General features: G+C 35.0%; 1 protein-coding gene and 2 non-coding genes across 3 annotated transcripts; 1 reads left to right on the forward strand and 2 right to left on the reverse strand.

Moving 5' to 3' along the window:
• LOC145568277 (putative histone-arginine methyltransferase 1.3) lies at window positions 1–11,963 on the forward strand. The gene is made up of 14 exons (XM_081627709.1): window positions 1–168; window positions 572–737; window positions 3,863–4,006; window positions 4,191–4,294; window positions 4,430–4,528; window positions 4,622–4,691; window positions 5,180–5,276; window positions 6,454–6,508; window positions 7,444–7,527; window positions 8,597–8,674; window positions 10,435–10,538; window positions 10,639–10,811; window positions 10,889–11,049; window positions 11,522–11,963. The coding sequence occupies exons 2-14, from the start codon at window positions 575–577 to the stop codon at window positions 11,600–11,602; spliced, it is 1,413 nt and encodes a 470-aa protein (XP_081483835.1). The 5' UTR covers window positions 1–168; window positions 572–574; the 3' UTR covers window positions 11,603–11,963.
• Window positions 11,964–12,763: 800 nt separating this feature from the next.
• TRNAP-UGG (transfer RNA proline (anticodon UGG)) lies at window positions 12,764–12,835 on the reverse strand. The gene has a single exon. It is a non-coding gene; the product is annotated as a tRNA-Pro (tRNA).
• An 80-nt stretch (window positions 12,836–12,915) lies between these two features.
• On the reverse strand, window positions 12,916–12,987 carry TRNAP-AGG (transfer RNA proline (anticodon AGG)). The gene has a single exon. It is a non-coding gene; the product is annotated as a tRNA-Pro (tRNA).
• Between the last annotated feature and the right edge of the window lie 70 nt (window positions 12,988–13,057).

Raw genomic sequence — 13,057 nt, forward strand, 5'->3', positions numbered from 1 at the left:
TTTTATATTTTTTTGGTCCAGGGTATGTTTCTATTTTTAGCTTCCCTTTGGAGTTTCCATTTCTACGCCGCACCTCTCCCATTCTCACTTCTCCATTGAAGGGTACTCCGAGTTCTCCATTAAACCGTCTTTCTGAGTTTTCTGTCCTCCATTGAAGCAGCTTCTGAGGTACGATGTTTCTTCTTTATTTTATTCATTGAATATCAGTTTCACAATCTAGGGTTTTAGTTTCACACTATACTTAACTTGACTGTCAGTAATCCAGTACAGTGAATTTAGGGTTTTTCTATTGTGGAATATCGAACAATTGCATATTATTACTGAAGTTATGAAAGATTATGATTAGCTTTTTTCTTGCTGGAATTTTGCTTTGTGCAATTTACTTTGATATTTTGTGCAATTTACTTTGATATTCTTAAGTGAGAATCATTTTGTGTGAGTTTTTGAGCCTTAATTGAGTATCGAGTCAATTTTGGTTGCTAATGTGTTGCATTTTTAGAGCCTAATTGTGTTCATTTTCTCCCAAGCTTAAATTTGAATTATCGTTATTCTGGCTTTGTCTATTGATTAGATAATGGCAGCGTATGCGAAAGATAGCGGTGAATACAATGATTTGGTGGAGGTGAATACTGGTAAAATTGTTGAAGAGCAGTCTGCTGAGCAGATATTGAAGGAGACTCCAGCAGAACTTACGAAGAAAGGAGCGGGGAAGAAACCGCATGACGTGAATGAAGAAGGTAAAAGAACAAAAACTTGAAATGCTTGGGTTCATTTTAATGTGACTGCTAGTAATAAAGATCTTGCAAATTAATTTGATCTTTGGACAAAATATGCTAGTTCAGCTAAAATTGGAACTAATGACAAGTCACGCCACGCTGATAGGTATAAGAAAGCTCCTTATATACTTCCAAAGTTCCTTCATTCCTTGTTGAAGGAGTGAATACACCTAAAAGTATTGCTTGCTTAGATATTAAAGCTAGGTGGAATTCCATATGCTTAAGACTGCTTTGGTGTTTAGGAAGGCAATTAACAGTATGAAACCTAAGTTTTCCTTGCATAAGAGAGCTTAGATTTCCTAGGAAGGAACTACCTCCCGATGATGTGGATTGGTACAAAGGCCTCTTGCCTTTTTTTATTTTTTATTTATTTTTATTTTTATTTTTATTTATTTTTATTTTTTTAAATTTTTAATTTTTTAATGAGGCTACATTGAAGCCGTCTTGTTCCCATTATGGGATAGCTGGATAGGTAATACCGTTGTGGAAAATTTATAATATATTGGATATACCATGTCGGGATCCAAATGAAGAGATTGCGAGTATCTTTTTTTTATAGACTTAAGTGGCATGCCTTTCTCAAATGATTCCATAGGAGAGATATAAAGGAATTGGATTAATCTATAATATTCCTTCCTGAGAACTATTTGCTTCCCAACTATGTATTTCCTCATTTACTAATCTTGCTATCATAATTATATTTATTGTCTTATAATAAATACCTCTTTCTTAATGGAAAGTGCGCAAGTGAAAAGTAGAAAACAATGACGGGGATTAGACTGAATTTCTACCATGGGAGTATTTTATTACTTTAGTTCAAGCAATCTTTGAACATGTAGAGGTCAACAAGGGAAGGGATGATTTATTAATTACATACATTCTCTTTAAAGGATGGCTGTACGTCATTGATGACCAAATCATGCTCAACTTTTGCTTCTTCCATGTTTTGGATGGTTCTACATTCATTAAGTAGTTTTCTACCTTGGTTGTTGGGATGGCTTGATGTCTTCTCTTTATCATGTTTTCCCTCTCCATTACAGTGTAATTGTTTGAGCTTCGTTGAGAGCATAAGTTTTTACAGGGGCACTTAACATTTACACTTTAAAGATCTCTTGTATAAATAGTATCTTTGACCCTCTTCACAGCCAGTAATGGTCTTAATGTTTGATAAGATCTTTTCTGATGAGGATAATCACAACGACTTGAGTAGTTTCTTTGACCCTCTTTACAGCCTTGTGGTCTTAAAGTTTGATATTATCTTTCCGGATGAGGAGGATCATAAGGACTTAAGGTAATTAAGAAATTCCAAGCGGTGAGATTTTTATTTTTTTACTTGGTGGGAAAAAGTTTTGATCAGCCAAAGTGACCTTGTTTTATTGTATAATAGTCAAATGTGACATTAACAAGGGATTACTTGCTCATTAAATTCTAATGGATTGCTCAGTTTTTCTGTTTTGAATGTGACATTGAACTTAACATTGTCAACTTACGTTTGGAAATTCTCCTCAAAAACTACCCACCAACAATCAATTGTCCAGTATTTTCTATAAAAGCATATCTTCCCGTCTCACCCCATAATCAAGGCTCTTTTGATTACAAATGAAGGGCTGCCATGGGAATACAAGGGTTGTAAAAGTTCAATTTGCTAAGTCATGTCTCATGTGCTCATGCAACTTTGTTTTATTTGGGATGGGCCACAAAAGTGATTGTACTTGACATAAGTTCTTGTGAAGAGGTTGTAAACTGTGAGAAGAGTTCTATTTTTGGTAAGTAAATGCTTGATTGATTACCAGCCCTTTTGAGTTTTGGAAACAATATTAGATTTGGAGAGTGAGCTTTTGAGATATCTTTGGAGTCATAATAAAAATTAGGTGTGTCTTGGAAGCTTTGTCACTCTTGTTTTTATTCACTCCTTAGCTGTCTCTGCTTGATGTAAAGATTGATGAAAAATAATGCTAAAATTTTCTATTTGGATCGAGTGAGCTCTTGAGACTGGGCTTGTAAGAATGGAAGTCTGTTTAGCTCAACAATACATGGTTAGTTCACTTATCATACATATGATTTTGTTTTTCTAGAACTGTTATGAAATAGATATTGAAAGACAACTTGATGAGATAGTAGACTGTGCTGTGACTGCTGTCAACTAAATCCACATAACTCAAAGCATATCTTTGGAGTACATAGGCTGCTAAGTATCATTGTCAAAAGAGTTTTAATCTTTACTTTTCAAGTGTACATTTCCCTTCCATCCCAATAAACGTAAGCTACCTTTTGGGCATGATATGCTCTTTTCCAATTTGTATGGAACATGAGAATGTGTTTCTAGTAAGATAAATAATTACATGTGGAATTGAATCGCAAAGGTTAGATTTCTTGAGTGTGATATACTTAATACTTAATGACTTTAATTTAGGCACTAGAAGCTGAAAGCCTGAAAGTGTCTACGATATTGCTTGTGCACTGATAGTTGGGAACAATGTATCTCATTTTGCCTAGGGTAAAACTTGCACTTTCTAGTTTTATTCTTTTGGATGCTTAGGGAGTTAGGGTATATGTCGATATGCCGGGTTGTATCTAGCACTATTTTTTGGATAAGGGGTACTTGTTATTACTTAATAAACTCTGTTGAAATAAAATAAATCCTACTTGACTCAAATGGCCCTCATTGATCTTTCTTACTTGATTCAAATGACCCTCATTTGATCTCCACCCCTCCTCCCTCCGGTTTTCTTTTTGGTTGTCCTATCTGAAACCTTGAGAGATTCATGCAATGGAATCTAATACTGTAAGGATAAATATATGCTTCAAAACATAGTCTTGTTAGATCTTGCTTGAATCGTGTCATCTGATGATTTTAAAATATTATATAATTTTTTTGTATTACATAATTGCCTTGGAGATTGTGCAAGATTCCAAATGAGACAATTATATAATAACACTGGGAGTATGTAAAAGCTTGTACTTGATTCTCAGCATTTCCATCATCTAGGCTAGAAATTTTCTTTTCGACAAAGCATTGTGTTGGTAAATAAGAATAGTGGTTGGTGTATCACAATAAGAGTCTGACTACTTTACTCTCTTTTCAGAATCACAATTATCAAATGGAGCAGTTTCAGCTTGTAGGAGCAAATTTGATTCCAAGACAGAGCCATCTTCTGCCAAAATGTATTTTCATTATTATGGACAACTATTACATCAGCAAAATATGATGCAGGACTATGTGAGAACAGGTTATGTTGCTATGTTCTGGTTGCTTTAAAAATAATATCTGAAATCTTCATGAGATGGTATAGGTGACTGTAGCTCTCATTTAATAATGTACTTTCTGCCCATAATCCTATAAGACAAATTAATAATTCAGTGTGGTTAGACTGAGTGCTCAACTGACATAACTATATCTTTCCTGTCCTGTAGGGACCTACTATGCTGCTGTCATGGAAAACCGTGTGGATTTTAGTGGTAAGGTGGTGGTTGATGTTGGTGCCGGCAGTGGTATTTTGTCATTATTTGCTGCTCAGGTGAATCTATGTTCTGATTTATATTTCAATTTCAGTCTTGGATGCATATTATTTACAAATTAGAGTTGTATGGTATGTCCTTTTAATGATACGAATGTAGTAAATGTTTTGACTCCCTCATTATATTGGACCCAGGCTGGTGCAAAGCATGTTTATGCTGTAGAAGCTTCTGAAATGGCAGATTATGCACGTAAACTTGTCGCAGGCAACCCCCTATTAGCTGATCGAATAACGGTGTCTATTTTGGGCCTTTGTTTTCAAATATATGTGATTTCCCCCTTGAATGTGAAATTATGCCCTAGTAACTAACAATGTTTATTTGTGCAGGTCATTAAAGGTAAAGTTGAAGAAGTGGAGCTGCCTGAGAAAGCAGATATATTGATTTCTGAGCCGATGGGTAATTTATCATCTTTGATAATTAACTATCGTCTTTGATAATTAGCTGTATAGTTCTAGGAATCTAGGATCCATATGGCAGATTTCCAGATACCTTACATATCTCTTGTGTTGTTTTAAAGTCTAAGCTATTGAAGGTTGGCCTCTCTTATCTGTACTCTGTTTTCTTTCCTTGTGCATGTTTATCTTTCCACCCCCATGTATTTATCCCTTTCAGGAATATGCAACTAATGGATTCAAATGTTTTTTCTTTTAATAGATCCTTTATGTAAAATGTATTCCCGATCGTGTAAACTAGCATTTTCTTAACCTCCCTCACCATAGAAGTTTTGATACTGGAGTTTGTACTGCATGTTTGTTGGGTAACTCATTGTCTGTAATTTGTGTGTGCTGTATTGTATATACTTTTCAATCTATTTTCTCATTTGCTTGTGCTTAAATTTTTATTCCAGAGCAGTCATTGAAATGGTTACTTTTTCTACAATATAGGTACGTTATTAGTTAATGAACGGATGCTGGAATCTTATGTTATTGCAAGAGACCGGTTTCTTATACCTAATGGAAAAATGTTTCCTGGAGTAGGAAGGTAAGTTATTGGTTGTCACCTTTTAATCTATGCTTGAAATTTCTGTTGCTTTATTGATGTGTTATTAATGGACATGATGGTTTTTGCTTATCAAATTTGGGTCAGATTTGAGGCAATTTTTGTGTAAAGTTGTGGACCAATTTAAATGAGGCATTTTAGGTCAAACAAGGTAAAGGGGATATAATTTGGGATAATAAGGTAATTTTTATATTTAAAAATACACAAATCTTTCGAAATCTAAAAACATGTTGCATCTTGCATGTGTTCATAATTCTGGTGTTAAATATATCTGAATATTCTGACACTTGGTTATTTGACTCCTACTCAAGTACCTAACTGTGATTCCTTTGTCCAAGTGACAATTCAATTCCTCGCTTTGTAGGTCCACCAAATCCATAAAAATAGTTGGAGAACTTCAACTACTTCAGTACTTCTAGGACTAATTAACTTCTGAAGAAGGAAAAATTGCTTACAATATAGATAATGACCAATTTGCAAGTGTCGTTGAGAATTGAAATGACAAATCTTCCAAACTAAGCTATTGATCATAAATGGCTCTGGGAACGTTGAGCAAGGTCTCTCCCTTTCCTCTTTTACATCTTTGTACATGCATGCAACTGGTCCTCGAGTGATCTCTTTGACTGCATTATGTGATTGGCTTACCATTTCACATCGTTAGTTTCATTGATAAAGAAAATCTCTCAGTGTTACTTTTTTTTTTTGAATAAATCTCGAAGTGTTACATTCTGGTCATCAATTTAAATTTTGTATGCCCTGCCTACCTTAATACTTCCCATTTCTGTGTTTAGTTGGGTCCACTAAATGTATATATTTACTCTCACCTAAATACATGATACTTCAACTATATCCATTGCTTTCTTTTATATCAATTTGTAATAATCACTGTCCCATCTCTATGAAACTCTTAAATCTATGTACAAATAATTGGACTGTGGAAGTATTTTGCTGTGAAGAAAGAAAATTCAGACTCATGCATTGATAGGCTGACCAGTTTTTAGCCCATCTGGTTATTTCTTAATTGTGACAGTAATTGTCATGTAGCTTCATCTTCATTATTCTGTTATTGAGTTTTTTTTTTTTTTTTTTTTTTTTTTTTTTTTTTTTTTTTTTGCATCTCTAATAATTTTTTCTAATACAATCAATTTCCTTAATGTAGAATACATATGGCACCATTCAGCGATGAATATCTGTTTGTGGAAATTGCTAACAAGGTATACTTACAATAAAGTTTATGTGGTGAGTTTGCCTGATATGTAGATCTTAAAGCTATTCTAGACTATACTTATTAGAGTATTGCATTGTGTTTATTAGGATAATGAAGGAGCTTCGGATTTTTGGTAATAAAATTGTTAAAATAATTCACTTAGAAATGGATTTTATAATTGGTTGTATTCTTAGGAGTCAATTTGTACCTGTACTATGATTCAGTTCTTAGGAGTGAATTATGTTCCTACTTTTAATAGTTTAATTCAAGCTTTCCTATCGGAATTTTACTTTCCTGACAGCCTTTCATATATTTATATCTTCTTATCCAATCAATTCTAGATACTGTATGAGTATAGCTGATTTTTATACCGAGCATCTTCATCCCCCCTATTTGCCTATCCTCTTGAGTTGAACAAGACACATACCTGCACCCTGTAGAGAGTTGTCTTTCCTTTTTATGTTCAATGTTTATACTTTCAACCTTTGCTTTCTAGGTTATTCCATTATAAAAATTTTGCCACCTTTGCTTTTTGGAAAAGGAACTTCTTACTGCTGTGGGTGTTGCTTTAGCTTGCTTTTCTTCTGTGCCATACTGGAATATTTTCTTGTAACTGTAAATCTTTTAGATTCTGCTTCTTTAGAGATGAAAGCAATGTGATTTCTAATTTATGTTTCCAATTTGTCTGTGCTTTAAGTAATCCTTCATATTTACAAATTAAATTCTCCCATTTATGAATTGGTTATCTGTTGAAGGTCAAATATTTATATATCTACAATCCCACATGCACATAAAGGCCACAATGGTGGGAGAACAATCTGATTTTCTACCTTTGATTTTTTTCCTTGTTGACATTGCATGGGGTTCATGTCCATTTCTGGTTTCTTGCGTCTTATTATGTATGCTGAGCTTGATTTTGATTTTTTTTACTGCTTTCTTCAGGCACTCTTCTGGCAGCAGCAAAATTATTTTGGGGTGGATTTGACCGCCTTGTATGGATCGGCATTCCAGGGTTACTTTTCACAGGTAATTTGTCGTGGGTGTATCATGTATGTTGACTTAGGTTCACAATTCTGAAAATGAATCTCAACCGGACAGCTAGAAAATAATTGGTCAACAGTAGAATTTGCAAATGTCTTTTGTACATAATGTGTGTTCGTGTGCATCTCTAAATTCCCATCACTGCATATCCATCTTTAATTTCTCATTTGGTTGGCACTTGGAGTTTTATGTAAATCTATGGTATATTTTTGGCTATTGTGTAAAATTGTAGTGAGCCTAAAACTTTGCCCCCTAGTTGAGAAAACAGGTGCTTCTGAAAGAGAACAGGCTCAGCTGAAGAAACTTAAATCTTTGACACTCTTTGACCACAGGTATTTGGTAAGAAACTTGAAACTTATTAACAACGCCAAAACCATACCCATCATCCCACTCTTGACCCTAAACTGATGCACATGAAGTAATGGAAGTATGGAGCCAAGTTCTCTGACAACCTTTTTCCAATCATAAGGATGTTCTTCCTTGGTGCTGCCTCATCTTTAAACCTCCAAAGCTACTTTGCTGTTGCTATAATATAATACAGAGGAGCTTATTCCATAATGTAATGGACACCATAGGACCTTAGTCTCTATGTTTCGCCGAGTCTTAGTACTAAGATCTCTCTCTCTCTCTTTCTCTCTGATACTTGTGGTTGAACAATATGTCAGAACATCAGAGTCTTACCTGGGGCTTTTGCTTTATGTCAGAATGTAGTTAAAATACTTGGGACTGACAAAGAAGATTTTTCGAATTTCCTGTAGGTATATGATCTTTTAAATTAATCCAGCTACTTAAATTTTAATCTTTTTAAATTAGGTTTTCTTTTGTATAAATTGTTAGTTTAATTATAATAGGTAAATAATAATTCTGATTAATATTCTAATCAACTTTAGTTTCGTAATAAAGCGCTGCATGGTTCTCATAAATCTTTATGTCACTTGTGCTATCTGCTTGCTTCATTGGATTCTTTCAACAGATGTTGATGGATATGATCTTGCAATAGTGAATTGCTGATTATATTTTGACCTTCTCTGTTTCTATGTTTATTTTTCTGCAGCCTGTGGTTGATGCTTTTGACCCAAGGTTACTTGTCGCACCAGCTACACACCATGTGATAGATTTCTCGACTATTAAGGTGATGCTTTAGTTGGGATACTTTCCCTCTTGTCACTTATTTTATTTTATTTGTATTCCATTAACAGAATTAGGCATTTTCCCTTAATGGGCTTTAATACAATTTTACTCTCTTTCTATGCTGGAGTGTAACGTACCATATAAACTTAATTAATAACCTTAAACCTTTGTTGAGATTAATATGTTTATAATTTTGTAACATTATGTAACAAAAGTCCTCTTTTGGCGATTGTCTTAAAATCTATATGATAAGCTATACCAGTCTTAAATACCCCCACTTTTTGATAAGGAATATTCCTTCTCCAATTGTTCATATGACATTGATTATGTATTTTCATTTTTCCTTCTCCAATACATAACGTGAATAAAGGAAAATGTATTTGGGAGAGTGTTTTTCCTATGTCGACTTTCTTTATCTTTATTATTTATACTCTTGGGGAACTGGTATTATATATTAACTTTAATTTGCAGGAACATACCCTTGATAATAATTTCAGGAAACATGCCCTTGATAGGAATGGAAATTCTTGTTTGTTTCCTTACATTTATGATAGAGTGGTTGAGTTTCTTTAATAAAAATTTTGGCGTGAGGTTAAATGAGTAGGTGGAGTCAGACTTGAGGATTGAGGGTATCTCACACACCAAGTTTCTGCTTGTTGGTTGAACAGATATCTTAGTATGTGGAATCGTGCTTAGAGGCTTAAGGCAAGAATATCACTTTCTCCCCTTTCTTTGTGGATGATCTCAAAGAAAGTGGACCATGATTGTACAAGGTCTTAGAAGTTGGAACGGGAGAATGAAGTGATTTCACAGCAAGTATTTGTGACTTTGTCCCCTTAGAGAAGGGTCATGGGCTCATGGCCTATCAACTCCTCATATTTTTTATTTTGTATGATTCAATTTGCTATCTAAGGTGTAGTAAGAATCATTTGATTATAGTGAATGAGTTGTCTGGAGTGTACGGAAAGCGATGTATGCCAAGTTTTGAAAAAATACATTAATCTGTAGGCATGATATAACTCGATGTTGTTTAGTTGTTACTTTTACATGAAATGTCTAAATTTTAACGTGGCTGCAATAGTGGTTTCCTGTTATGGTATATGGAATGTCATATTCCAGATGTTATATTGGCTTGTTGCCTTTTGGCATGAGGTAACAATTTGCGGAATGTCCCGCTTTGTTATGATTTAGGATTCTTGGAACACAATTTTAAAATACTGGTACAAAGTGGAGTATAAATCACTGTCAGAGGAGGCCGGGAGGATGGTTATGGTGATGATGTAAGCTGGTATGAATGGTCTCTTGATTAAGCAAGTGCAGATTGTTCTCCAGATAATTAGGAGTTTACTGTCCGAGAATGTGTAGACATGTGGGAAGTTAAACTACTGCTGCGGCAAATGATGCTTGTTTTATGAGCCTATGTATAAAATAGGGGAGATTTAGTGTGGTTTGGTATGGCTTTCTTCCTGTGAGATGCTTGTCTTATGTGAACCCATGTACAACATTTGCCTTTCTTTGATGATTTGTTCACTTTGTATATTGATCGGGATTTTAATGTAACCTCGATGTTAGAGAACATTGTATGAACTAATGTTTGGTCAGATGAGTCCAAAATTTGGTTCAATGAGCAGCCACTAGAAAAAATCTTAATCTTTAACTTTTCTCTCGTCTTATTGTTTTTTGAAGTTGCAAGTATCTTTGGCTTGAATGGCTTCTCATATCTTGTTATTGACTGTTCGAGCATCCTTTACCATTTTGCAGGAGGAACAGCTATATGAAATTGACATTCCATTAAAATTCACTGCTGCAGTGGGCACAAGGGTGCATGGTTTAGCTTGTTGGTTTGATGTTTTGTTTGATGGAAGGTAGCTGACTGATTTTGGAGCCATTCTCTTGAGACTTCATTGGCATGCCATATGGTTTGACCTATAGTGGATACTGATTACTCAAATTTCCTTTGTGCAGTACGGTCCAGAGGTGGCTCACCACTGCACCAGGTTCACCAACTACTCACTGGTACCAGTTACGTTGTGTGCTTGCACAACCTATTTATGTCATGGCTGGACAAGAAATTACTGGCCGTCTTCACATGGTTGCTCACAATAATCAGAGTTATACTGTATATCTTACTTTGTCAGGTTGAACTTTGTTCCCTCATTTCAGCTATGTTTTATTTTTGTGTTGCACTATGTTGATGAGCTGTTCTCTCATGCAGCTAAAATGTGGGGTGTTGGCGCTGAGCAAGGAGGAATCCTTCAGACGTCTTCTGGAAAGATGGAACTGAAGGAACCCTATTACAGAATGTCCCAGCCGCAAATACAAACTCAGGCCTATGCAGTATCTCAAGATCAGCAGCCACAAAATATACAGCAACAGGTACCATTAACGTCATGGGAGTTTTAGTTTATTCTTTTATGAAATGTATTCTTTGCTGTAGAAAACTAGTGACTACCTTATTAATCGATGTGCCATATGTGTTTGTCCATTGGGTGCAAAGTGCAATATTGACAACCTAGGTGGGTAGAGAGGAGGGAAGCCAGAGGCAAATATATACTGGTGGTGGTGGTTTTGGTTTTTTTTTTTTTTTTTTTAAAAAAAAAAATTAAATTAAAATTTTTTAACGCAAATTGTTTATTCATAGGAATGTTTCACTTGTTTTTGAGTATATGGAATATAATTTATCATTATATTCCACCACCTGCTAATACTTTGTTGTTCATAGGAGTGTTTTCAAATTATATGTTCCAGAATTCTTAGTAGAGTTAAAGAGTGACATTTACGTTTGTCTTCAACCATCACTTTGATTGATCTTAAAACTTAACTTTTTTTCTGTGATCTGGCGTGACAGGATATGAATATCCAATCATTGGATCTTGAAGGTGAGCTACTACAACAAGAATTGGAAAACGCAAATGTTCAAATCCAGTAATCCATGAGCCTTTAAGATGTGGTCCTCTGAAAATTATCATGAACGTTGAAGGGTAGGGGCTATGTCCAATCTGTTGTACAATAGAGTTCTGCCATCCATGGTTCTCAAGGGCTCTCCAATGTTCTACCGGCCATGGTCCAGTAGATATTGCCCCCCCCCCCCCCCCCCCTGTGTGGCTGTGAATTAAGATATTCTTTGTTAGGGATTTAGAATCTTATATAGCTATTATATCAGCTTAGAGCAGGGTAAAATATCAATTTGGTACGTTTTCATTGATGATATTTGGTGATGTGCTTTAATTATGCTATTAGCATCAAAGTGTTCTACCTATTCCTGAAAATAGATGCTTGAGTGTTAACTTCTTAGTCTTTGCATGAAAGAAACCAACATTTAACCTACAATCCGTCTTGTAGATATGACTGTTGCTTCTCTACTACCCTCGAACAAACATGGAGAGCAAGATATGTTACCATGATAGATCAGACGATCCAGTGAGGTAGCCTTTAACTTGTAGCTCCCCACGTCATTACATTTGCTACATTCTTAACTATTCTTCCCTCAAATTTGAAGTTCCTATTTCTCTTCTTTATAACTTCAAGAATAGTGCACTCCATCTCTTTGAACCCTTTTATCTGTTGACACTGGGAAAAGAAGGTTAAACTTGCAGGAATGGAGTACAAGTGTACTACATACTACCTTCGGTTCGTATTATATGCAACTTTGGTATATTATTTATAAAAGTTGCATATAATACGAACCGGAGGTAGTATATAATCACATCATGTGCTCGATATACTTGTGCACATTCAATTTAAACTTAAAATATAGTATGCACCATGAAGAAATTTTCCCATGTAGCAGATTTCCTAAATTGTCTATATAGCAATTGAATACCTCAAGCTCTAATATTCTTCATTCCAAACAAGCTTCTGATTGTTCAAGATAGATGGATCTTGCCTCATAAATCTGAATCATTGGCGTAGCAGAATTGCAAACTACGCACCCAATACTAGTAAATTTCGAAGCTTTTCTCTAGGATCAATCATTGTCCTGGATAGAGGCAAGAGTTGTATTTTTTGTGATTTAAGGGATTCCACATGATCATTCAAAGGATGAAGAAATTTCAAATTCATAAACTTTGGCAAAAAAAAATGTGATAAAGGGGCATTCCGAGAATCGAACTCGGGACCTCTCGCACCCAAAGCGAGAATCATACCACTAGACCAAATGCCCAGCTCATGTTTTTATTTATCAACAACTTTGTAAATATACTTTGTATTTGACAAACAGAACAAAAATAAAAATAAGATATGGGGGCATTCCGAGAATTGAACTCGGGACCTCTCGCACCCTAAGCGAGAATCATACCACTAGACCAAATGCCCTTTGTTATGTTAAAGGATCAGGCGTATTCAACTTAATTGTATATTTGACACGAAATATTAAAGACTTTGG

The sequence above is a fragment of the Chenopodium album genome, chromosome 11 (genome assembly GCF_948465745.1).
Source record: "Chenopodium album chromosome 11, dcCheAlbu1.1, whole genome shotgun sequence".
Lineage (NCBI taxonomy): Eukaryota > Viridiplantae > Streptophyta > Magnoliopsida > Caryophyllales > Amaranthaceae > Chenopodium > Chenopodium album.